The sequence below is a fragment of the Caretta caretta genome, chromosome 18 (assembly GCF_965140235.1).
Source record: "Caretta caretta isolate rCarCar2 chromosome 18, rCarCar1.hap1, whole genome shotgun sequence".
Classification (NCBI taxonomy): domain Eukaryota; kingdom Metazoa; phylum Chordata; order Testudines; family Cheloniidae; genus Caretta; species Caretta caretta.
Window position 1 is genome coordinate 23,852,861 of NC_134223.1, and position 24,995 is coordinate 23,877,855.

General features: G+C 42.7%; 1 protein-coding gene and 1 long non-coding RNA gene across 10 annotated transcripts in view; one reads left to right on the plus strand and one right to left on the minus strand.

Moving 5' to 3' along the window:
* Window positions 1-24,995, plus strand: part of SLC45A1 (solute carrier family 45 member 1) — a 77,505-nt gene that overhangs the window by 30,325 nt on the left and 22,185 nt on the right. For 4 of the 9 annotated variants that reach the window (XM_075120979.1, XM_048824980.2, XM_048824979.2 and 1 more), the window contains one exon: window positions 24,203-24,610. In XM_075120979.1, coding sequence (XP_074977080.1) covers window positions 24,214-24,610 — 397 coding nt within the window. In that variant the 5' untranslated portion in view covers window positions 24,203-24,213. Of the gene's footprint in view, window positions 1-17,126; window positions 17,309-24,202; window positions 24,611-24,995 lie in introns of those variants that run through there. The other 5 variants (XM_048824984.2, XM_048824982.2, XM_048824983.2 and 2 more) reach the window with 4 other exon arrangements.
* On the minus strand, window positions 9,253-15,106 carry LOC142069544 (uncharacterized). The gene is made up of 2 exons (XR_012665429.1): window positions 14,962-15,106; window positions 9,253-11,725 (listed from the first exon to the last, which is right to left on the minus strand). It is a non-coding gene; the product is annotated as an uncharacterized LOC142069544 (long non-coding RNA).

Here is a 24,995-nt window from a genome sequence, read left to right on the forward strand (position 1 = left end):
GAAAAGTCCTAGCCTCTTTAATTTCTCCTCATATGGGACCCATTCCAAACCCCTAATCATTTTAGTTGCCTTTTTCTGAATCTTTTCTAATGTCAGTATATCTTTTTTGATATGAGGGGACCACATCTGTACACAGTATTCAAGACATGGGCGTACCATGGATTTATACAAGGGCAATAAGATAGTCTCCATCTTATTCTCGATCCCTTTTTTAATGATTCCTAACATCTGGTTTGCTTTTTTGACTGCCACTGCACACTGCGTGGACATCTTCAGAGAACTATCCACAATGACTCCAAGATCTTTCTCCTGATTTGTTGTAGCTAATTAGCCCCCACATCAGGTTCTCAAACTTTTGTATTGGTGATCCCATTCACACAGCAAACCTATGAGTGACCCCTCCCTCCCAATTAACACCACATTATTTTACATTTAACCCTATTATAAATGCTGGAGGTGAAGCGGGGTTTGGCAGTGCAGGCTGACAGCTTGTGACCCTCCCTCCCCCCTCCATGTAAGAGCCTTGCAACTCTCTAAGAGGGTCACAACCCCCAGTTTGAGAAACCCTGGTATGAAGATGTGCTTTACTGCTAACAAGGAATGTTTGTAACTTTTTTCCTGAATAGCTTAAGCACCTCATCAGCAAGTGAGGAAAACTTGAAATATGGCAGGGACTTCACATTGTTAGATTTGCCTGTAATTAGCTCACTGAAAATCAGATTTAATTTAGCCAAGTTACAGGGATTTAAAACTGTACTTTGCACATACACATAGAATTATGTTAAATGATTAATGATAAACATTCTATTAGCACTGTGCATGCCTGTACATATAAACTGAAAAATTCCTTTCAATAGATGTTTAAAGACCCTACAAGTTGTGCACATACATGCAATATAAAGTAGAGTGAAATTTCAGGTTTAATAGGTAGAAGACTGTGGGACATGCTCTGTAAAAGTGTGTTGTGAAAGAAGGCAGAGCTCAAAAGGAGTAATAAGGAGGCAAGTAAGCATATCAGTAGGAGTAGTCTTATCCTGACAGCTGCTTATCCTTTATCAGCTGTCAGTGTTCTTTAGGCATCATGGTAGAAATGAACCTTAAGATGATATTTGAAAGCAGATAGACCAGTGGCTTTATGTATATTCTTTATGGAATAATATTTGCATAATAGAGAGCACGAGAGAAAGCTCAAAGGTTCTTGTGGGAGAAGTGGACAAGTAGGTGACTGTATACACCCTATACTAATCCACATTACTGAAGGAAAAATTCTGGTTGCTAGATTTTTCAGAAAGATACAGGCCAGTAAGGGAACAGGCAAAATATTATTCTATAATGTGCAAGTTTGCTGGAGCTTTATGTGAAAGTTGCTGCAATCATAATTTGAGACTGCCAGGCTGAGCTGGTGACTGGAGCTTCTAACATGGTGCATGTTACCTCTCCCCTTCAGCACAGGCAGCAGTCTTCACTCTGACTTTCTTCGCTTTTGGATTATGTTAGTTTCTCATTATTATGCAGAAAAGAGTATACTCCCTTCCCTGCCCCAACCCCCAAACATCACTGAAGAAAGTCTTCCTTTGATGCATAAAGGTCTGCTTGATGCCAGATGCATGAGTCCAAAAGAGTCCATGCTCTGACATCTCCGCAATTTGTAGCCTCTTTCAATCTGATACGTTAGTGCAATCATTCCATATTTCAACAGACTCATCTCAGATGCGCATGTTACACTGGAACATACGCCATAGGCGGAAAACTCTTGTAAGAGCTTTCATTTTCAATTTTTCAAAAATGAATTGAAAACTGCAGTGTTTCCCCTGATCACTTGGCACTCAAGCTGTATATCACTAATTGTTGTCTCTTGCTTTAAATTAAGTCTTGGTGGATTTTCTGTAACTTGAAGTTTCTAAACCATGATTTGAGGGCTTCAGTAACTCAACCAGAGGTCTGTTACAGGAGTGAGTGTGTGGGTGAGGTTTTGTGGCCTGTAATGTGCAGGAGATTAGACTGTATGATCATAATAGTCCCTTCTGACCTTAAAGTGTGAGTCTATGAAGATGAATCCACCACCTGAGGAAGAATTCAGCATCAAAATCCGCAAAAGACCTATTTAGTTAAGAATGTGTTGTTGTAATTGGGATGTACATGACAACTTCAGAATAATATTAACCAAACCATTTACACTGAGGAATGGAACTAAATGGTTCTATCTGTATTAAGCTTTGTGCTCAGGGCATTGGTCATTCTGCATACACATGCACACTTTTTAAACTTTAGTAATTCTAAGTAGTAACTGACTGAGGCACACACTCAAAAGGTTAGTGTGGCTATTAACCAGTGAGTGGACACTGCAAAGCGAGAGACGGAAATAGTAAGGCAACTGAATGAATGGAAATACTAAATTAGAATCTAAAACTGGAGGAGACAGGCCACTATGGCCTAAAATCTTCCATCTCTATAAACAGTTAATTGAAGAGTGTGACAGTTATTCATGCTCATGTTAGCCACATGCTCTTTTGCACATATAGCACACTGAGTTATTGCAACGTGTACCTTAGCACTTGTAAATATGTTTAACCTTGGGAAAAGGTTTTGTCATGTAGTTTCCTAGCACCCTGGAAAGATGGAATGTTTTCAGTAATAATTAACAGCTCTCTAGAGGTTAATGAACTGCAGAGCAAACAGCCTTTTTACAAACAAATGATTGTTTTATAACTTTTATTTAAAAAGAAAAAACAACCACACAGAACTAATACAAAGAGAGTGGAGAAACTCTTAAGTCAAGTTTAGTAAAATATAGCCATGTTGTCTCTTTATAGGCCTCAATCCTGAAAAGCCTTGCATGCTCTTGCCCTTATCCAGCAAAGCATTTAGGCATATGGTTAATTTTAAGCACATGTAGTAATTCCACTATAGTGCTCAGAACCTTCCAGGATTGAGCCCCTAAGGAGTAAAAATTGATACAGAGTCATAGAAATATAGAACTGGAAGGGACCTCAAGAAGTCATCTAGTCCAGCCCCCCGCCCTGCACTGAGGCAGGACCTAATACACCTAGACCATCCCTCACATATTTGTCTAGCCTGTTCTTAAAACCCTTCAAAGATGGAATTCCAAAACCACCCTTGGAAGCCTGTTCCAGAGCTGAACTACCCTCATAGTTAGAAAGCTTTTCCTAATATCTAACCCTCCTTTGCTTCAGATTAAGCTGGTTACATCCCATCCTACCTTTCAGTGAACATGTAGAACAACTGATCAGTCACCATCCTCTTAATAACAGCCCTTAATATATGCCTTCACATATCTGATTTCCTCCTCAGTATCCCCCCCCCCCCCCCCGAAACATGGACAGTTTTAGCTTTTCTTCATAGGTCATTGTAGAAGGTGCCACTGCTCTGCCCTCTAGTCCCCCACTTCCAGGCCTCTTTCCTTCACAGGGACTCCACACAGTTGCTTGTCCAATTGCCACCCTTTTGGGGGTTGCAGGTATATACAGACAGTAACTCAAAACAAAACTCAGCGTCCCAAAAATCTGTTTTCTAAGGCATAGCACTTACCTCAGAACCTGGCTTTGGCTTGCAGCCATCCTGCTCAGAGAAGACTTCTTTATAGACATCCCAGGGTCAGTTCTCCCAAACAATTACTTCAGCTCTCTTATAAGGAGCCAGCTGCTTGCAGTTCCCTCTCCACATCAGGTGTCTCATGCTAAGTGTAGCATGTCTGCTCCAGGCTTCAAGTCTCCTGTAAGTGGGGGAACAGTCCCGCTATTGTGGGGAACTTTCCTGGCTTCTGTACTACCCCGGTGAAGTGGGCTAGCGAAAGGATCTGAGTCCTTGCTCCCACTTCCTTTACCCAGTGGCCTCCCTGCCCTTGAGGACTCCCCTTCCACTCTCCTTTTCTGGCAGAGTCCTCGTAACCCCAACAAGGCTGGGCCCAGGATTCCTGGGGGGCTCGACCCCCAACCCGGCTGTGGTCACCTAGGACAGGGGTTAGGGTGTCCCCACTCCGGGGTACTCTCTCTGCACTGGGCACTTCTCTGACCCACTGACCATTACATACAATTTAAAGCAAATGCAAGTTATTTAATCAACAATTAATTTTTAAAAGAATAAGAAAAAATGGGAAAGATTAAAGGAAACACATCAACCCGCTCTGTGGCAGGGAACGTCACAAACAGTGTCTCTGGAATGTCAGGGCAGTTGACAGTCTGTTTCTTGTAAGTCCCAGGCCTTCTTCTCAGACCCTGGCTGTGCTGCAGGCATACTGTGGGTTGGACACTTGACCTAGTGGTGGCCACACCCTCTCAGACTCTAAGTGGTAGGACCCTTCTTTCCAGTGTCACCCCCACCCTGTTGGGGTTAAGATGCAAGCCTGGCCTGCAGAGCCTCTTGGCTGAGGCGTCTCCCTGTGCTGGGCCCACTGCCCAGGGTCCCCCTCGCTCTCCCCAGCTGCTCACCACACCCAGCTCTGGATTGCTCTAGCCCCAGCTACACCACTCTGTCTCAGCACTGCTGCTCTGCCTCCAGCTCCCTGGGCTGCTTCTTTGGCCCCTGTGGCTCCGGTTGCTACAGCTCTGCTCCCAGGACAGGTCTGCTCTGCAGGCTGCTTCTGTGACTCTGCTCCCAGCACTGACCTGCTTCATGGGCTGCTTTTCTGGCCCCTCTGGCTCTGGTTGCTGCAGCTCTGCTCCCAGGGCAAGTCTGCTCTGTCTGGGCTGTGCCTCTAGCTTTAAGGCTGCAGCTCTGCTCCCAGGACAGGGTCTGCTCTCTCTCTGGGCTGCTTTTCTGGTCCCTCTGGATCTGGCCCAGCTCTGCTCCCCAGCTTAGCTTGGGCCCCTGCTTTCTCCTTAGCTCGGCCCCACTCTGTCTGAGCCAGGCAAATCCAGCTCACACGGAGGACACGACCTCCCTGGCCTCCTGACTCTCCGATTAGCCTGCCTGCCCTGTCATTCAGGCTGACCTGCAGCATTGGCCTCTCCCCATTGTTCCTGGGGACTATCAGTCTCAGGGTCCTGGTTTCCCATAGACCCTTCCCCTTTTAGTAGTGGGAGCTAGCCAACCAAAACACCCCCACTGAATGTTAGTAAGGGGGCAACAGTCCCCTTACATGTGGACAGCTCCCTCACTTCCTCTGCTCTCTCCCAGTCACATTTTCTAAACCTTTTGTCCTTTTTGTTGCTCTCCTCTGGACTCTCTCCAATTTGTCCAGATCTATCTTAATGTGTGGAGTCCAGAACTGGACACAGTACACCAGTTGAGGCCTCACCCGCACCAAGTAGAGTGAGATGCTTACCCAGAGACAATGTGTAACTGTTGAGGGGGGGCATAATTTAAAGGTTCTGATGGTATGCAGCAGAGCTCAGGGAAGAGCATATAAACCCTGGCAAAAATCTGGTGGGAGGGAGGGTATATGACCCTGTTGCCTCTGCATTTACCCATGTCTTACATGTGGCATTCCTGTCAATACACTTCAGAATATTAGCCTTTTTCACAACTGCATCACACTGTTGACTCATTCAATTTGTGATCCACTGTAACCTCCAGATCCTTTTCAGCAGTACTACCACCAAGCTATTTCCCCATTTTATATTTGCCCATTTGATTTTTCTTTCTTAAGTGTAGTGCTTTGCACTTATCTTTATTGAATTTCATCTTGTTGATTTCAGACCAGTTCCCCAATTTGTGAAGGTTGTTTTGAATTCTAATCCTGTCCTCCAGAGTGCTAGCAATTCCCTCCCATCCCCCAGCCTCCCCTGCCCTTTGGAGTCATCTGCAAATTTTGTATGCATTCTCTCCCTGGTTTAGTTATAAGCCAGTTCCTTAACAGGATGCATTTAATCAGGCCCTCCTGACTTAAATCTAACTTATCTAAATATTCTTTAAACTGTATTTTCCCCATTTTGGCTTGTGTTCCTTCCTCCTTGTTGCTATATTAATTGTGTTAAGTATCTGGTCACCATTAACCTTTTTAGTAAAGACTGAAGCAAAATAGGTATTAAACACCTCAGTCTTCTTGATGTCATCCATTATTAGCTCTGTTTTTCCACTAAATAGCGGACCTACAGTTTCCTTCATCTTTCTCTTGCTCCTAATGTATTTGTAGAACCTCTTCTTCTTACCTTTTATGTCCCTTATTAGGTGTAGCTCATTTTGCTCCTCAGCCTTTCTGATTTTGTCCCTACATACTTGTGCCATTCTTTTTTACTTCTCCTTAGTAATTTATCCATGTTTCCACTTTTTGTGGGATTCCTTTTTGATTTTTGACATGCTGTTCTACCTCCCTTTGAAAATGGGGACATCATCATAAAAATACCTCCTGAAGGGGTTGTTTCTCAGAAACAGTCAGTATGCCAGTTAAGGCTATATTTAAAAAATGAGTAACCCTTTTTGTTTGAGATTGTGTCTGCCTCGGTTGCCACCTTTCTATTTGCTGGTAACCAGATTCCCTGAGGCTCTTCCCCCAAGGCCCTGCTCCTTCTCTTCTCCTCTAAGTCCCTGTCCCTGTCACTCACTGGATCATCTCAGGGAGCCTGCCTGTAAGTAGGATGCGGCCCTGGCTGAGCAGGGCTGGTGAGAGTTAATGAACCGGTGCCTCCCCTGAACCCCATGGTAACCAGGCTTTTGGTTCGGGTGCCATTTTCGATTTGAAAACTGGGCACCTGGACACAGAAGCCAAAAACTGAACTGTCCATGTAAAACCTGGATGAGTGGCAACCTAGCACCAGGCTGGGAGAGCAGTGGTGCAAGACAACATGCCCACCCACATATTCGAACTTAAGGTGGTTTGAGATTATGCATAGCAGGACCTTGGGGGGGGGGAGGTTAGTGCTCCTTTGTGCTGAGAAAGTTATTTGATAGTTGAGACCAGAAGATCCTTGTATACAGAGGTCCTCCCATCTTATCTCCTGAAGTGGGCGCTTAAGAGCCACACTGTCCTCACCAAGGATGCACCTAGTTCAGCTCCACCAGAGTTAGCAATATCAGGAATCCTAGGTAAAGATTTTCTTCCTACATGCAGCTGTTTTGAGCGTGGTGACTCAACTGATTTTAGTAGTGTGACCATTAATGTATACTGGTGTCATTTGAAATTAGAATTGGTCCAGTAGCTGCTATCAGGTTTGATCAAAGCATCAACTTATTCTACACAGGGCAGAGCTGTATGTCACAGTGCTTCAAACACTAGCAGCAGCAGCCTGTGCCTGGCATACACCATAGCTTGTGAAATTTTTAATGCCAATGGAACTGAACCACTCTTAGTGTGGACAAGGTTTGTTACTCTCCTCTCATTTAATCTGTACTTCAAACATGTCCAATTTGAAAACAAAATGACCTCTTTCTAGGCTACACCACAAGTATGAAACAGGATTTTAGTACAGTTTGGACCTATTCACACTGGCTGACCATGTCACGTTACAAATTAGTTTAGCTAGAATCACTTTAAAATGGAGTTTAAACATAGTTCCTTAACTCCTTTGATGGCCTGTGAAAATAGGTTGGATAGGGCTTCATTCTCACTTTAGCTCTGCAGAGAGGAGAATTCAGTTTTGTAACATTCTGACATAGTCAATCATCAGCCACTGTAGAAGCATGTCCATGCCTCAGTTTCCCTATTGTAGTTGTTTTCCTGCTTCTGTGCCTTAGTTTCCCTTTGCTGGTAGTTTCCAGCCAGACTAAGAATCCTTCCTTTCCAGGGTAAACAAAATAAGTCCAAACCTTCATCTTTCTGTATAGGGGCTCCACTAAATCCTTCAAAATAGCCAGATCCCTCTGCCTAGTGCCTATGTGACCTTAACCTCCTACCTTTGTATCAGGACTTCATGACATAACTGCTAAGAGGTGCGATTTAAATAGTCCTCTGGTCTGAAAAGGCTTCTGTAAAACAATCTGATTGATTTGTGTTGGATTATCATCACTAGTACTATTTAATTTTATGATGGTAGTCTGCAAAGGCCCCAGTCAGGATTGAGGGCCCCTTTGTGCGTGGCATTGTATAAACACACAGAAGACGGTTCCTTCTCCGAACAGGTCAGTCCAAAACAACAAAGTACAGAAAGGAATGGGGGGGAGGGGAGAGAGAGGAGAATGGGTCACAGCAGTAAGAAAGTGTTCATGGTGGCCAGTTATTTGCACAACTACATTGTTTTGAGACAGATGTACATAATTATAAAAGTCTACTTTTGATTAGCACTATCCTAAGTTATCATCCTCTGTAACAGAGTTAAGGGGAAGCTAAACCAGTCTCTGCTTTCCCATGAGAACCAAAGCAGCAATTATTTAGAATTGAAAAGCTGTGTTTCGTGTTTGTGATCAGCCTGCACTAGATGGACTGCTGGTGCTACTAAAGTAATGATAAATTATGTTTTATTCAGTCTCATTAACTGAACCAAGACCAAGAAGTGAAAAATATAGTACTTCCCTTTCAGACATCTAGCACTTCTGCTAGGGGATAAGTGTTACACTTTTTGATGGTCAGATTAATACATATTGCAGAGTTCAATTAGACTGCCTCATAACTTTAGCAGACTTCACTGTTAATACATTTCAATTGGTTACATACTCCAAAGTACTATGCTGCAGTTCTGGTAATATGTTAGTTCATGTACCTGTGGGGAAGGCACTGTAGTAGAACTCAAATTAAATTCTTAGCGTAGCCATACACTCCCTATATCTTTTGCTTGGCCTTTAAGTATTCTATAGCTGCAGTACTTGACTATTAGGCAATTTTTTCAGTGCATTGAGCTGGCAGTACAGACATTTGGTCTCCCAGGAAAGAATCTAATTATGCTTGAAAGAGAATCTGCTGCTTCCAGGTGGCTCATGAATGGAGATCTCAGATCCATTGATCTTAATTGAAAAACATGTTAAATTAAGTTTACAAACAACAACAACAAAAAAAACCTTTAAGAGAACAATAAATTCTGTGTTGTTGCCTGAAGCAGAATTTCACTCAGCTGGAGCTAATGTTTTCCTCAGAGAAAGGATTATGGAGATTCTGAGAGAGGTTTCCAAGAAACAGAGACCTAACCCTGATCCAAGTTAGGCAAATAATGCGGTGTCTGTCTACTGGCAAGTGAAACACTGAGCTTAAAATGAAGCTGTAAATGAGGGAGGAGATGAATACACTGTCAGACGTTGTTTCACAGAAGGACCAAACAAAGGGATTTAAATGAATAGAGAACATCTGTCTCCCAGAGAAAACATCATGGTAGGAGGGAATAATTGAGATTCACAGCAAATAATATATATAGTCATCACCAAAACTCACCCTTTTGAGCTCTGTTGAGTTAAACTAGAACAAAGTAAACTGGAGACTCCACATCTTAACAATTTACATGTACATTTACAGCAAAGAAAGAAGAGATTTGTAACTTCTGTCCAGGCCCAAAAAGAATGCATTGCAGGAATCTGGTTCATTCTCACTATCAGTACCCTGGTAAGGAATATAGTCCTATTCCACAATCCCAAACAAACAAGCTACATTCAAGGACACAAAACTCATAAGGGCACCTCTTGGTGGATAATTGTATCTACTTTGGCTAATGTCGTGAATCTCTCCGAAGTTGGTAACTCACACAGCAGTCATCTACATGATTTTCTGGGCAGAATATTTTAACACTTGACAGACCACTGTATTAAGGGCCAGGTGGAACATACTATCAATAAAGGAAAACAAATTATAAGTGGCTCCTAAACATCATTGTCCCCTGCCTTATCTTCATAGGTCCCCATAGCATATATCTCTTGTAGGCTGAAATGGGACAGAAGATGGCTAAAGCATAGATCCTGGAAGTCACATCCCAAGTCACTTTGTCTGTAGGATAAAAATGTATTAAATGGCTGTAGAGTTGGAGACATAACATACCCATAATGGTAATATAATAAATACACTAGAACCTCAGAGTTATGAACACCAGAGTTACAAACTGACCAGTCAACCACACTCCTCATTTGGAACTGGTAATATGCAATCAGGCAGCAGCAGATTAAAAAAAAAAAAACACAAACACACTGTACAGTACTGTGTTAAATGTAAGCTACATAAAGAAAATTTAAAAAAATATTTGAGGTGGTAAGGAAACGGTTTCTGTGCTTGTTTCATTTAAATTAAAATGACTAAAAGCAGCATTTTTCCATCTGCATAGTAAAGTTTCAAAGCTGTATTAAGTCAATGTTCAGTTGTAAACTTTTGAAAGAACAACCATAACATTTTGTTCAGAGTTACAAACAACCTCCATTCCAAAGGTGTTTGTAACTCTCAGGTTCTACTGTAGATGAATCCTCAAAAATATATTCCTGTGCTCTGGTCCAGATCCACATAGAAATTGTTAAAAGCCAAATTCTTTATTAACTGCTTAAAAGGAATCATTTTGGTATTAATTTGCTCCCAAGTTGTATTACATTAGAGATGCATCAGTCCTAATACAATCTTTAAGTGCTTGCATTTCAACTCTAACTTTGATTTTTTTCTGGATTTGCCTTCATCTTCTCTTGATCACATGCCCTACGGGCTGAAGTTGTATTTAGCATTGCATTCATTTTTCTTTGTATAATTTTAGTCCAGCAGTCTCAGTTGCCTTAAGAATGTTATGTTCTTCCTCAGACCGTGCATAAAGTTGCAGAATCTCACTTATTTTCCTCTGGAAGTTTCCTGGGATGTCTAGGATTCTGAATGTGAGGTGACAAAAAGCAGTATTTTCTGAACAGCATCTTAAAGTTGTTGGGTTAGTATTGTCATAATGGAACAGAACTTGTCAGAAGATATAAACTGCATTTGCTGAAGAGACTTAATTGGAGACCATAACTTCCACTTTGGAAAGCATGTATCTTTCCAATTTTACAGTGATGCTTTTTAGGTCTATGCAGATACAGATGGATCAGTTCCTCCCCCTGCCAATGGGCACTGAAGGGTATGGCACATCACTCTGTCTCAGTAATATGTTCTATTACAGTATCCCATCCACTTCTTCCTTCACTTTGAGAAAGAATGGGATTGTGAACCTCTAGGCCAGAGGTGGGCAAACCTACATCCCGCGGGCCACATCTGGCCAGCAGGACCATCCTGCCCAGCCCCTGAGCTCCTGGCCCGGGAGGCTAGTCCCCCTCCCACACAGCCATGCAGGCAGCAGGGCTGCAAGCTCCTGCTGCTCTGAGCAGCATGGTAAGGGGGTTCTGGGGGGCAGTCAGGGGACAGGGAGCAGTTGGATGGGGCAGAAGTTCTTGGGATCACAGGGGTTGGATAGGGCGTGGGAGTCCCAGGGGGCCTGTCAGGGGACAGGGAGGGTTGGATAGAGGTCAGGGCAGTCAGGGGACAAGGAATGGGGGGGTTCAATAGGGGGTGGGGTCCCAGGGGGGCAGTCAGGGGACAAAGAGCAGGGGCAGGTTGGATGGGTCAGGGGTTCTGAGAGGGACAATCAGGAAGTGGGAGGGAGCAAATAGTGGGCAGGGGCCAGGCTGTTTGGGGGGCACAGTCTTCCCTACTCAGTCCTCCATACAGTTTTGCACCCCCAATGTGGCCCTCAGGCCAAAAAGTTTGCCCACCCCTACTCTAGGGCATAAGTCATGGCCTCCTCTTTGACTAGAATCTGCACCGTTTCTTCTTTAAGCAGGACGTTTTTATTGTTCCAATTTCCTCTGAGCATTTTATTGAGGTCCATCTTGATGATCGCAGTTTGGTCCAGGAGGTGGACCAATTAACAACAAAGGCTTCAAACACTTCCTTGCCTTGTAGTTTTTGCTGAAATGTTTTAAAATAAAAGAGTCAGCTTGAGCAAACACTCAGTATGGAAAATTTCAGCCTGAATGCTTAAAATTTGGCAGAGTTATAAGTAACAGAAAACAGGGCCTTATAATGGATAGTGTTAGATAAACTTAGGTATTGGCATTGCAACCAGCTTGCCTATTGTTAGGAAAGCTATATCATACCAATTCTTTTCTCTCTCTATGCTTTACTGTAGAGCTTCTGCCTAGAACATTCCCCAGTCTGCTACTGCTTGGTTTCTTGTTGGGTGTAATGTGTCTACTGTGACCGGGTCAGGCCAGACAGCTACAGGAGAATGCTCCTTGTAGCAACGAATGTTGCACCCAGGGCATTTCTGGAAACCAGGCCAGCCTACCCGGGCAGTGAACGGGTGAGGGCAGCAATCATGTGGACTGAGAGCATCTTGCTGGGCTGAGGGGTGAGTGGATGGTGTCTCCTGCAGCTGCCACTGGTGCCTTGCACACTCTGCACAAAGGCAGCTACTCATGTCAAATATGATGAAGATTTATGAAAATCTTATCACATAAAAACAAAAGGTTCTACCAATCCCAAAGGATTGGGCCTATTACCTCCCAAGTTTTTGACTAGTCCAGATCTTACCCAAATACACGCATAGTCAATTCTTATAACTAAACTAAAAATAAAAAAAAATCCAAGAGTGAGAGTATGGTTAAAAGCTCAATATACATACAGACATGAGTTCAATTCTGGGAAGCTATTTAGGGTGAGCACTGAAGAAAGGTTTTTTGAGAGAGAGAACTAGAGCCCCAGGATTTCCTTAACCTGGGCCTGGTTTTAAACATGCTTCGTTCATTTAGAGTACAATGATATTTATTTGCTAGAACACCAGTACTGGAAATAGGGTCTTGGGTTGTCATGGCCACACAAACATTTTAAGGATGTTTATAATTTAGTTTTTGTGTTATTCTGTTGTTTATTATTTATCTAACAAACAAAAAAAGTTCAGATCTCATGCCAGGCAACCTCTTGTGACACGAGTCCACAGAGGCTCATTGTTCTCATCTGTGCTGGAGGGATTATATGACCCTCAGTCATAGTCCTAGGGCTCTATATGAATTTGCAGACTGATTGAAATCCACCAGCACTGAACTGTTCTCTGTAAAAATTATTTTTTCAGGTGTTACTGTTGCACCACCTAGTGTGCAAACGAGCTGTACCTCTGTTAGTGATTTCCATATTATGGAGACATTCTGTTTCACCAAATACAGAAAAGTGACTTCATTAAACATGATCACAAACCAAATATACGATCTTCATGATAAAACACACTGTTCACTAAGCAAGGCACTGAGATGTGCTCTGGCAAAAAGGCGAATTTCAGTTTGAGTGTGTGTAATATAACAAGCACAAAGGGGTTCAGTGTGATGTTACAGCCATCTCTTTAAATATAGATTTACATATTGCAAAACGTTAGCGATAAAATTAAGGTTTTGGGATTAAGTTGTTTTTTTTTCTTTTTTAAAAGCCACACTGGGTGAATTAAACAAATGGCAGTATTCAAGCCCACTGACAGCAATTCTAGGCCCCAGGGCAGAACAGTCAATGGGCCCCTGGCCCATAAGGACGTGGTCTGCCTGACATTTGGGCGGTGCTGCATGTCCACTGGCTAGTGCCCCGCAAGCTACTGGCTGCACATTCTCTTCCTGCACGGCCAAGGCTTCAACGTGCCCACCTGGCTGCCTTCGCCCCTGCCGGTACCACCCCACATGCGCCTAGGAGCCCCTGCCCTGTGGCCCACACAGGCAATTTAAAAAGGCCTGGGTTCCTAGGCCCCATCCCCACTCCTCCCAGCCTCTTCCTGCCCCATTGGTCCCCCAAGCACACACTGTCTTCGCTCTTCCCCAGCGCCTCCTGCACGCCACTGATCAGCTGATCATTAGCAGGCAGATCAAGAGGAGCTGATCGGCAGGGCCGCTGGTGGGTGTTGAGCACCCATTTCCCCCCCCCCCCCCCCCAATGGGTGCTCCAACCCCAGAGCAACCACGGAGTTGGCACCTGTGGCAGAAACCCATGTCTCTCTCCTACCTCCCCAGGATTTTTCCAGGCTGCAGTTCTCTGCCTACATTGATATTCCCAGCAAGCCAGACTGCCTAAAGAGGCCAGTGACTATGCTTTTGCTTTCTCTCTGAAGACTTATGATCATCATATTGCCAGCAGTTGTAAGTTACCACACAGCTCTTTACATATAAGGACATTTATTCTTAAAATTAAATTACAGAGAAAACATTTAAAAAAAGTTCCTATATGCACGCCAATGTAACCCACACACCTCCTGGGTATGGTGTTTTGTCCCATCTAGTGGCACCGAGACCACTTAGAGAGAGATTAATGAGTTTGCTCTACAGCCTTAGCTAACAGCCAGTTGGCTTTTAGCTCATGCTGCAGAGGCTCATGCACTAAGCTCCAGAGATCACAGGTTTGATCCCTGCTGACAACCAAGGTCTGTTGGAGTTACACTGACAGTTTACTAGAAGTCTTAGGTCACTTCAGTAGGCCAAAGTACTTCCAACCCTTCTCAGGAAAGATCCCTTGGGCAGAAGGTCTTGTCCATTTGCTGGATCAGAAAGAAGCCCAGGAGTCAGTTTAAACTCAACATATTTACCCAAAAAGTCCTCTTTGTTGGTCTCTGAGGAATCCTGTTTGAAGCAATATATGTGAGCTCTGAAAGTGGTGGTACTTCTCTGGAGGAGTTACAGCCTGAGTGGATTTTTCTAATCACTCCTGTGATAGTGTTCTCCACTCACTGCAGGTAGGGTGCCTCTTCCTGGCCATTCTGGGGAATAAGTCCCCAGGTCAACACCTCTTCCTACAAGTGCAAGGTGTCCCTCCACCTCTGTCTCCAGCCATTCTCTCATTCCAGCTGCAGCCCCTTTGTCCCTCAGCCCTCCAGCCAGGTCACTATTGTGGTCTCCCTGGGGGTGGAATCTCCTCTGCAAAACAGGCTCAGATAGTCTTCCTATGCACTGCCCTGCCAGTGCTACTTCCCCAGTGACTGATTGAAGAAACCCAGACCCAACCTACACTCCAGTTTCCAGCTCAGGGACTCTCTAGTCAGCAGCCAAGGTCTATTCCACTCTGTACCTTGCTGGATTTCTCCAAGCCCTTTTCTAACCTTCTAGCTTGCCCTTGCTTGTCTGGGTCTGCCAGCTTCACCACTCCCTCCTCCCAGGGAGCAACTGCAGGCTACTCACCTCAACAGCCTCCAACATGCCTCCTTCTTCCCAGAGAGAGACTGCAGTTTTTCCCAACAACCCAGCACTTCTGTTGCTAGTTTCCTGGCTTCTATATACCCTGCCTGTTCCTGCACAGGTGAGCTTCTTTTAATTAAGGCTTCTCTTGCAGTCTTAATCCCCTCCCCCCCCTTGCCACGTAATAGGCTAATTGTCCCCTCTGGCTGCCTTAACCCTTTCAGGGCAAGTGTGGGGATAACTCCACACTGCTCTTAGTTCCTGGAGGAACTGTGGTCACCTACAGAACTATATACAGTCCCTAGCCCACAATGATACATAAACTAATACAATAAGATCTCCCAAAGATAGTGGCAGGAAACTGCCATATCTGTCACACTCTATGTCGAAGAGTGAAAGTGCCAACCTTAAAAACAGCTCAAGTTCATTCAGAACATAGCAGCTTTTCTGCTTCAAAAAAACAAAAAAAAAAAAAAAAACACACTGAAAACACATTAACATGGTGCTCTACTCCCCTTTGAATAGTCAGATTCAAGGTTTCACTCCTCTTTAAAGCCCTCCCCGGGAATGGCCCATGTTACCAAAGGGATTATCTCACTGGGTATACAAGACCTCCCATGACATATGTGTTCTTCTTCAGACATACTGAATTTAAATAGAAGTACTTCATTTTGCAGCTTCTAGCAGCTGCAGACAGAAGGTGTAGTATGCCTGCTTGTCACAGTTAAGAGTTTTATAGTAATTAATTTTCCTTCTGATCAATTCCTGCCCAGTCATAGAGTGTGAAATAAATTTCTGCTTAACGTAGTTGTTCAGAAGTTTTCTCAATGTATCTGGGAGAGCCATGCACCTCTTCCTCAGCTGCAATTGATGCCATCTTTGAATTCCTCCATACAACATTTCGAACCAACTTTGAAAGATTTCCAGAGCATGTATTGCTTAGGACTGGTCATACACAGTCAACAGTATCTTTCTGGAGGCCTGTGTAATGTTGAGGATTCATATTCCTCCCTGGTTATAGTTGCATCTTTTTCTGCCCAACTATTTATTTTTCTTAGAGCTTCCCTTTTCTTCCTTCTCTCCTTCCTAACGCATGTTCCACACTTAGATAAAATATTTTAATTTACCATAATCTGTCATTCTGGGTGCCCTCAACTGAGGATTGAGATCAGGGTTCAGAGTTGAGTTGGTGCTGGCAAACATTTTTTGCTGAAGTGTTCTTTCATTTCCATAAAAAAGTGGATTAAGTGGTGAATGAATGCTAAATTAGCCCCTTTCCTTGGGGCATTCCTTCCTGGGCAGCTTTTTTCCTTCAGTAATCATAAGTAGTTATATTAAAATTGAAGAAAGGTTTTTGCCCCTCCCACCGAAGCCCCTTGAGCATCTGAGGTGTGTTGTATGCTTTTGGGATGTTTGGAGATTCTTCCCCCCCCTTAACCCTGGTTTTATTCCACAGGCCTGTCATGAGTCCCTGGTGAGTGCTGGGAATCCAGAGGAGTGTAGGAAAACTCTGTCCATTGGCACCTAGTGAATATAGCAATATCTGCCAAATTCTGAAACCAATTACACCTCTGTAGGCATAGGAACACAACAACCCAAGTGCCCTCTGAAACATCCTGGGTCATCTTAGGTTTTGAACATTTTCAGAGAGGCTCTAAAGGAAGCTTATCTGTATTACTGTAAAAGGACAGCACTTCTGAAAATCTTGTTGCATGCGAGTTAAAATTGCCAGTCATTTGTTTTTAGGACATTTTAAAACCAGTTGATCAGCAAGGTGGTAAATCTAAGTAGAGGGTAACTTCAAAGTAGCATTTAAAAAGCCATGTGACTAATGCAGTGAGTGACTTTGTTTATATAGATTTCTTATCAAATATACAACTCTTACTTGAGAAGACTTTGATAGAACTTAAACTATTAAATTGAAACAGCAGCTAACACCAGCAGCCTCCTAGTAAAAATAGTCATACTTGATTACAAACCCTTTGTGGGATCAAAAAAATTCTCTTATGAAGACTGGAAATATTTAACAATAAGAGAACACAGGTATTTCTCCTGTTAGTTTGTCCTATTGTTATGCAATACAGGCAGCTTGTTCTTGCAGCCTGCAGCTTTAAGAAACAATAGCTGAGGTATAGAGAAAAGCTGATGCTTTCTGCAGAGCCCCAGCAAGCTGGGGAGAAAGGAGAGCAAGAATAGTGATGACATCACCATTCTCCCCAGCCAGAAAGCAGGCTCCTTACACAGGGAGGGAGGATTCAGCCACAGCAGCAGTGACTAGGAACCTGTACCTCGGATAATCCAGGCATAGATAAGCATTTGAAAAAGGATGCTCCTCCATCTGTAATTACAGGTAACACTATTTCATACTGAACAAATACAATGCTTTCTGTGATCTAATCCATTCTCTCTTAGTGCTCTGGGCATTTGCTTCAGGGCCCTTTGACAGGAAGCTTTACAAATACTGTATATGGGGTGACATTTTAGAGGAGGATGGGAGGGAAAGGATGATACCTTTTGATCTTAGTTGCATCTCTTTCTGCAGTTAGTGGTCAGATCACTGTGCAGTTCCTTGGATAATACTTCTCCTGCTGTGGGAAGTCCAGAGAGAATGAGCCTTTGGAAGAAAGAATGTCCTGTCTTAAATTTTATAAAAATGTAAGACATGGACTTCAGTATAAATGGAGAATGGCCATTACTGTGAAAATTTCACAAGGGCTGATATGATTTGTGGTTTTCTGCTTCAAATGCTTCATGTTGGTGAATAGGTCACCTGGGCTCTATATTGCCTTCCTTACAATAGAAAGGGTGACAGACTTGATTTTACTAGTAATCTGTTTATTCATTAATACATTTTAATCAACAAACCTTGTATTTCAGAACATTTGGTGAAAGCCTTAAGAACCCTTGTATATCTTATACAAGGTGCTGGGAAATATTTTATATTTGCAATTCAAAGCTTGTCTCACACAATGAACAAAAAAAATAATGAACCCTGCAGTCTGGGCAAATCTGCTGTTAGACTCATTTGCCTTCCTCTCCTCCACTAGAGTGATGGTCTCTCCGCATTTCCATTGCTGTATCACTGATAGAAGATTTAATTCTTGGCTGAAACTAGAAGCATAGGAGAATTTTCAGCCCATTGCACAGAGTTCTAGACTGACATTTTCATGTGAAATTAATATTAGCTGCACAGTCAGTGCTTTGAAAATTAATCTCAAAGTCTTGGCCCAAGAGAACTTTCTTTTTCCAATATTTAAAAAAAAAACCTTTTTGTTTAAATGAGGGTACTAAGAGCCTATGTATATAAAGTACATGCATGCATCCTTCTGACAATTCATGTGCCTGGTTGACAGGACAATGGCATGGTACTAAAAGGTAAGACACTATTACATTTGTGACACTAAAAAATTAAGTAAAAAAAAAAATCCTAAAAATTAAAAGTGAAATGTAACTAAAAGTTATATACTAGTTGCTTTAGATACAGTAAGAAGTCTATCCCTCAAACTGTTTAACTCTCAGGGAGATGTTACCTGATTTGCTACCTTAGGGAAGTTCGTAATTTAGTGGCAGGCCCCTGTGCTAAGGAGGATGGGTTCTATCCCTTGTGAGGTGGAGCTGAGATAAAACTCTCGGGAAAAGCAATCTTACTATTAGTGTTTAGACTCAATCTACCAAACCCCATAAGTAAAGGATACTCAAAATGAAAGCTGCTCAGTCCAATAATATCTCCTATTTATGCAGAACCTCTCATTCCAAATGATGTCAAAGTGCATTACATATTTTTTGAGTTATATACAGGAATCACTTCATAGAATCATAGGACTGGAAGGGACCTCGAGAGGTCATCTAGTCAGTCCTGCCATGAGTGCAGGGAACTGAAGTATTATCTAGAACATCCCTGACAGGTGTTTGTCTAACCTGCTCTTAAAAATCTCCAATGATGGAGATTCCACAACTTGCGTAGGCAATTTATTCCAGTGCTTAACCACCCTGACAGTTAGGAAGTTTTTCCTAATGTCCAACCTAAACCTCCCTTGCTGCAATTTAAGCCCATTGCTTCTTGTCCTATGCTCAGAGGTTAAGAACAACAATTTTCTCTCTCCTCCTTGTAACAACCTTTTATGTACTTGAAAACTGTTATCATATCCCCTCTGAGTCTTCTCTTTTCCAGACAAAACAAACCCAATTTTTTCAATTTTCCCTCATAGGTCATGTTTTCTAGACCCTTAATAATTTTTGTTGCTCTTCTCTGGACTTTCTTCAATCTGTCCGCATCTTTCCTGAAATGTGGCACCCAGAACTGGGTGCCACATGACTCCAGTTGAGGCCTAATCAGCACGGAATAGAGCGGAAGAATTACTTCTTGTGTCTTACTTACAACACTCCTGCTAAAATATCCCAGAATGATGTTTTCTTTTTTTGCAACAGTGTTACACTGTTGACTCATATTTAGCTTATGGTCCACTATGACCCCCAGATTCCTTTCTGCAGTACTCCTTCCTGGGCAGCCATTTCCCATTTTGTATGTGTGCAACTGATTGTTCCTTCATAAGTGTAGTACTTTGCATTTGTCCTTATTAAATTTCATCCAGTTTACTTCAGATCATTTCTCCAGGTTGTCCAGGTCATTTGAATTTTAATCCTATCCTCCAAAGCATTTACAACCTCTCCCAGCTTGATATCGTCTGCAAACTTTATAAGTGTACTCTGTATGCCATTATATAAATCATTGATGAATATATTGAACAGAACCAGACCCAGAACTGATCCCTGCGGGACCCCACACTCGTTATGCCCTTCCAGCATGACTGTGAACCACTGATGATTACTCTCTGGGAATGGTTTTCCAACCAGTTATGCACCCACCTTGTAGTAGCTCCATCTACGTTGCATTTCGCTAGTTTGTTTATGAGAGGGTCATGTGAGACAGTATCAAAAGCTTTACCAAAGTCAAGATATACCATGTCTACCACTTCCCCCCCTATTCACATGGCTTGTTCTCCTCTGCTGTTTTTATTTAAACATTTTGAAGGTGCTCTTTTAATGTAAATTAAATAGTTTAATTACTGTATGGTGTGCAGCTCCCATAGCTCAATATTCCATGCTATATGGACTCTTCCAGAAGGGAAGTAAGTTTCTGATGGGCAGGGCTGCAGCACTGGGAGCATCAGATGGTGCCAGGGGAAAAGTGGGCCCACCAACTTCTATTTTTACCCCTTCCACCACTCAACCAGGGGCAATGGCAGCAGCACAAGGGGCACTGTGTGCTTAGCAACTATATCCAGAAACTGAGGCTTCTCCTGTTCTCCCTCCTCCCCCTCATCACCATCCATACCAGCAGTCATGCAGCACACAGGACCTCTGGACCTAACTTCTTTCCTTCATTGATGGGACTGGCATAAAATGTGAGCTACAACATATTAAATACATTTGGAGCCTCTTCAACTCACTTCTGAATTAATTTATCTTGCCCTTCCAAATTTATCAATATTAACTAGCTCACTTTCTGTATTGGTTAAAAAAATAGTATGGGTGATGAGGTGGCAAAAGCAAATCTAAGTAATTCCAATGCATTGGGTGTTTTTTAATCCCTAATGTTAACATGTTATGCCTGGACAGTCAGGGTGGAAGCAGTAATTTCTCACATAAGCAAAGATGGGCAAGAAGCACCCATAACATTTATTTCTATAATGTCATCAAAAGCTAAGAAATTACAAATAGAGAAAGCAGCATTAAGCAGCGTTTTGCACAGAATCAAATTTAATTAAGACATAATTCACCTTTTTCACTGGTGATAAGATCCATATCCAAATGTAGGCATTCCACAGGCATCAGCCAGAACACAAACATAGGCTGTGGGCTTAGCTACATATCAGTAATAGATCAGTTACGTGTCTTCAGAGGGCAATGTTAATGATACGTTACTCCAAAAGCTTTGAAAACAAAGACATCATTAGCATTAAAATTAGTGCACAGATTTCCTTTCAGACGGCACCTTACCATTAAAACCAAAAAGCCATGGATGCTCAAAGACCCTGGTTTGCTATATTATGTTTTTTGCAGATGTTCAAACCACATAGTAGATGATGCTTTGTCATTATTCTCTTGCAAAATTGTGTTACACATAGAAAGTTGTTTGTTTGTTTATGGGATATGTAGCTAGTGATACCAAAAAGATGACATGCAAGGATGCTGTTGACTTACAGTAACATCACTAAGGCAGAGTGAAATAGAAAGGTTTGGCAAGAAGTTATTTTTGGTAGCCTGCTTAGTCCAGGACATAAACAGTGAAATTAGTTAATGAGTTATGTAGGAGCCACCAAAACAAGCCAGAAACAGCCCCATGCCAAAGAGGCAACTAAACACTGGCAAAGACTAAGGGCCAGATTCTCTAATGGGCTCAACAAAGCACGGAGTGAAAGAGGGGAGTGTCAGGGAGCCAATTACAGTTCCCTGATTCTTTGCCTGGCTTCAGGTACAGGTTAGAACAATCTGGGTACTTCTCTAACTTGTACCAGTTAGCTATAGTCCCCAAGGGACCATTGTCTAGTCAGGGATTGACAAACCACATTATGCTCCTTCCAACACTGCCCCCTACCTCTAAACACATACCCTGCGCCAAAGGCTGCAGCGAGGGGAGCCTAAGAGCTGGATCTATTGGTTCTGCACCTGCTGGGGACTCCTGTGGCCAAGAGAATCTGCAGCAAGGGACTTGCAGCCAGTCTCTGCTCCCTTTGTACCCACTGAGCAGAGCAGAGTTCTGCCTCTAAGCACTGAATGTGTGAGAAAATAAGCAAATGTACTTATGTCCTACTTCCAGCTATCTGGAATATCAGTAAGACAAACTCTTCTGCTATTAAGGCTCCCAAGGCCTTGCCGAATGTTTGCTGACTGAAGAAATCGTATCAATAACAATCATTGATCAATCTCTAAGGCATATTTGCAAAAAGAAAAAGAGTACTTGTGGCACCTTAGAGACTAACCAATTTATTTGAGCATGAGCTTTCGTGAGCTACAGCTCACTTCATCAGATGTATACCGTGGAAACTGCAGCAGACTTTATATACACACAGAGAATATGAAACAATACCTCCTCCCACCCCACTGTCCTGCTGGTAATAGCTTATCTAAAGTGATCATCAGGTGGGCCATTTCCTGCATAAATCCAGGTTTTCTCACATCCCCCCCACCCCCATACACACACAAAAACTCACTCTCCTGCTGTAGAGGAAAAAGAATACGTAAAAGAATAAATGGACACAAATCAGATGTCAAGAATTATAACATTCATAAACCAGTCGGAGAACACTTCAATCTCTCTGGTCATGCAATCACAGACATGAAGGTCGCTATCTTAAAACAAAAAAACTTCAAATCCAGACTCCAGCGAGAAACTGCTGAATTGGAATTCATTTGCAAATTGGATACTATTAATTTAGGCTTAAATAGAGACTGGGAGTGGCTAAGTCATTATGCAAGGTAGCCTGTTTCCTCTTGTTTTTTCCTACCCCCCCCCCCCAGATGTTCTGGTTTAACTTGGATTTAAACTTGGAGAGTAGTCAGTTTAGATGAGCTATTGCCAGCAGGAGAGTGAGTTTGTGTGTGTATGGGGGTGGGGGGGATGTGAGAAAACCTGGATTTATGCAGGAAATAGCCCGACTTGATTATGTAAAGAGTTGTCACTTTGGATGGGCTAGCACCAGCAGGAGAGTGAATTTGTGTGGGGGGGGTGGAGGGTGAGAAAACCTGGATTTGTGCTGGAAATGGCCCACCTGATGATCACTTTAGATAAGCTATTACCAGCAGGACAGTGGGGTGGGAGGAGGTATTGTTTCATATTCTCTGTGTGTATATAAAGTCTGCTGCAGTTTCCACGGTATACATCTGATGAAGTGAGCTGTAGCTCACGAAAGCTCATGCTCAAATAAATTGGTTAGTCTCTAAGGTGCCACAAGTACTCCTTTTCTTTTTGCGAATACAGACTAACACGGCTGTTACTCTGAAATAAGGCATATTTGAAATTCCTTAGGAAAGAATCAGCACTCATACTTTTCACCTAGCATCAAATAAGCTAGCAAGGCACATATACAGATATCTAAAAGGGCGTTAAGAAAAAGGAGGGTATAACATTGTATTGCAAATACAACCCAATGTATTGCAAATATTCTGTCCTCCCATAGGTCTGCACCAGAGTATACCACTCAGACACCTCCACCAGAGGTTGTTTCTGAAGTCAGTTATGTATTACACTTAGACAAGATTTAGCACACACAAAACTAGATGGAAAAACAACAAAGAATCCAAGAACCTTCCTGTTGTCAAAAAAGTATTGGAACCAGTGACATACAAAGGAGGAGAATGAAGAAATAAGGTAAAGGTTCAAAAAGAAGAAAAGGTGCTGAAAGTGAAGCTGATTTCCAATTACGATGTGAAGGTAAAAAAAAAAAAGATGTTGAGCTTTCCTGGGTGAAAGAAGTAAATTAAAATGTTGTAGAAGGTGAATCTCAAAATGAAGTTGAGGCACTGGAAGAGGAGATGTCAAACAGGTGCATTTTGTCATAATCGTCACATAGACCAATTTATAAATATAAGTTTATTTTTTAGACAGGACTATCTATGTTTCTGCTATGATTCTATTTTCTCTGTACTGAAGCTGTATATCGCTATCAGTTTATGAGGCAAAAGAGATGCTGGACTCTGATGAATGTTACTTTTGTCCTGTCTTTTTGTTTTTCTTAATTTAAAATAAAAAGGCCTTTCAAACAGTGTGTGTGTGTGTGAGAGAGAGAGATATATCTAAGGAAGGCAGCAGCCTGGGCCTGCCGCCCCAGACTTCACAAAATGCCGGGGCGGAGAAAATGAACAACCTCTTAGCTTTCATGATAACCACAGCAAACAGCTCTACTGCACCTGATCGGACTGGGGACTTGTCCTCCATCACTGGCACTCTAGCTTCCTTCCCTCTCACAATATTGGTTCCATGTCATCCATGAACTATAGTGACCTGCAAGGGCATTATGAGGGAAAAGGCCCCTAGGGGCCAGCGTGTCCCCTACTAGGTTATTAGCACAGTAAGTTCTTGAATTGACCAGCATTCATTTTCTACATTAAAATCTTATGTTCTATGAAAGGCTGAGGCATTCAATATGCTCCATGACCAGAAATGGGCTAGAACTTCAGCAACTAAAATCAGGTGACATTTCTCTTTCATACCAATACTGAATCTCAGCTTTTTTCCTCCCAGGAATATTCACAATGATCCCTTCAGCTGCAGCAACCCCTCCCAGCGATGTGCTTTTCCCCAGCCTGTCTTGTCAGGAATTCTGGAGGTCTCAGATCTCAGGCTATTCCGGATCTGTCACTCGCCACATCAGTCATCGTGCCAACAACTTTAAAAGACACCCAAAGAGGAGAAAACACATCCGCCCCTCCCCTCCACCACCCCCAAATACACCATGCCCTATTGATCTGATTGATTTTGGGGATCTCCACCCTCGGAGATCTTTCCTAGAACTGCTGTTTAATGGGTGTATTCTCTTTGGGATTGAGTTCAGCTATGCCATGGAAACAGCCTATGTGACTCCTGTGTTGCTTCAGATGGGGCTGCCGGATCAGTTGTATGGAATGGTGTGGTTTATCAGCCCAATACTAGGTAATTTTTTTTACGCTAATTTTACCCTCCTGCTTTTCCACTTCACAAGGGATTAGTTTGACACTGAGTTCTTTCTTTTCTTTGCTATTTAATTTACTTTACAGGTTTCACACATGTGATGTGGAAGTTGGAACCACTACCCATAATTTTAGAGAACAAAATGGAGAATATACCTCACTGGCCCTGGCTGAGGAGGGCGAGATGTGACCAAAGAGGGATTTCTCATTACTGATTTCTGAGTCTATTTTTTATTTGCAACCAACATACTTCCAGGATTTTGGCTACTCCATTTCTATATTTAAAAAATTAATTTAAAGGAAGTCAAGGAACTAACCTCTACTGACCCAACAGAAAGAGGGGGAAGAATATGGAGACTAAACCTCTC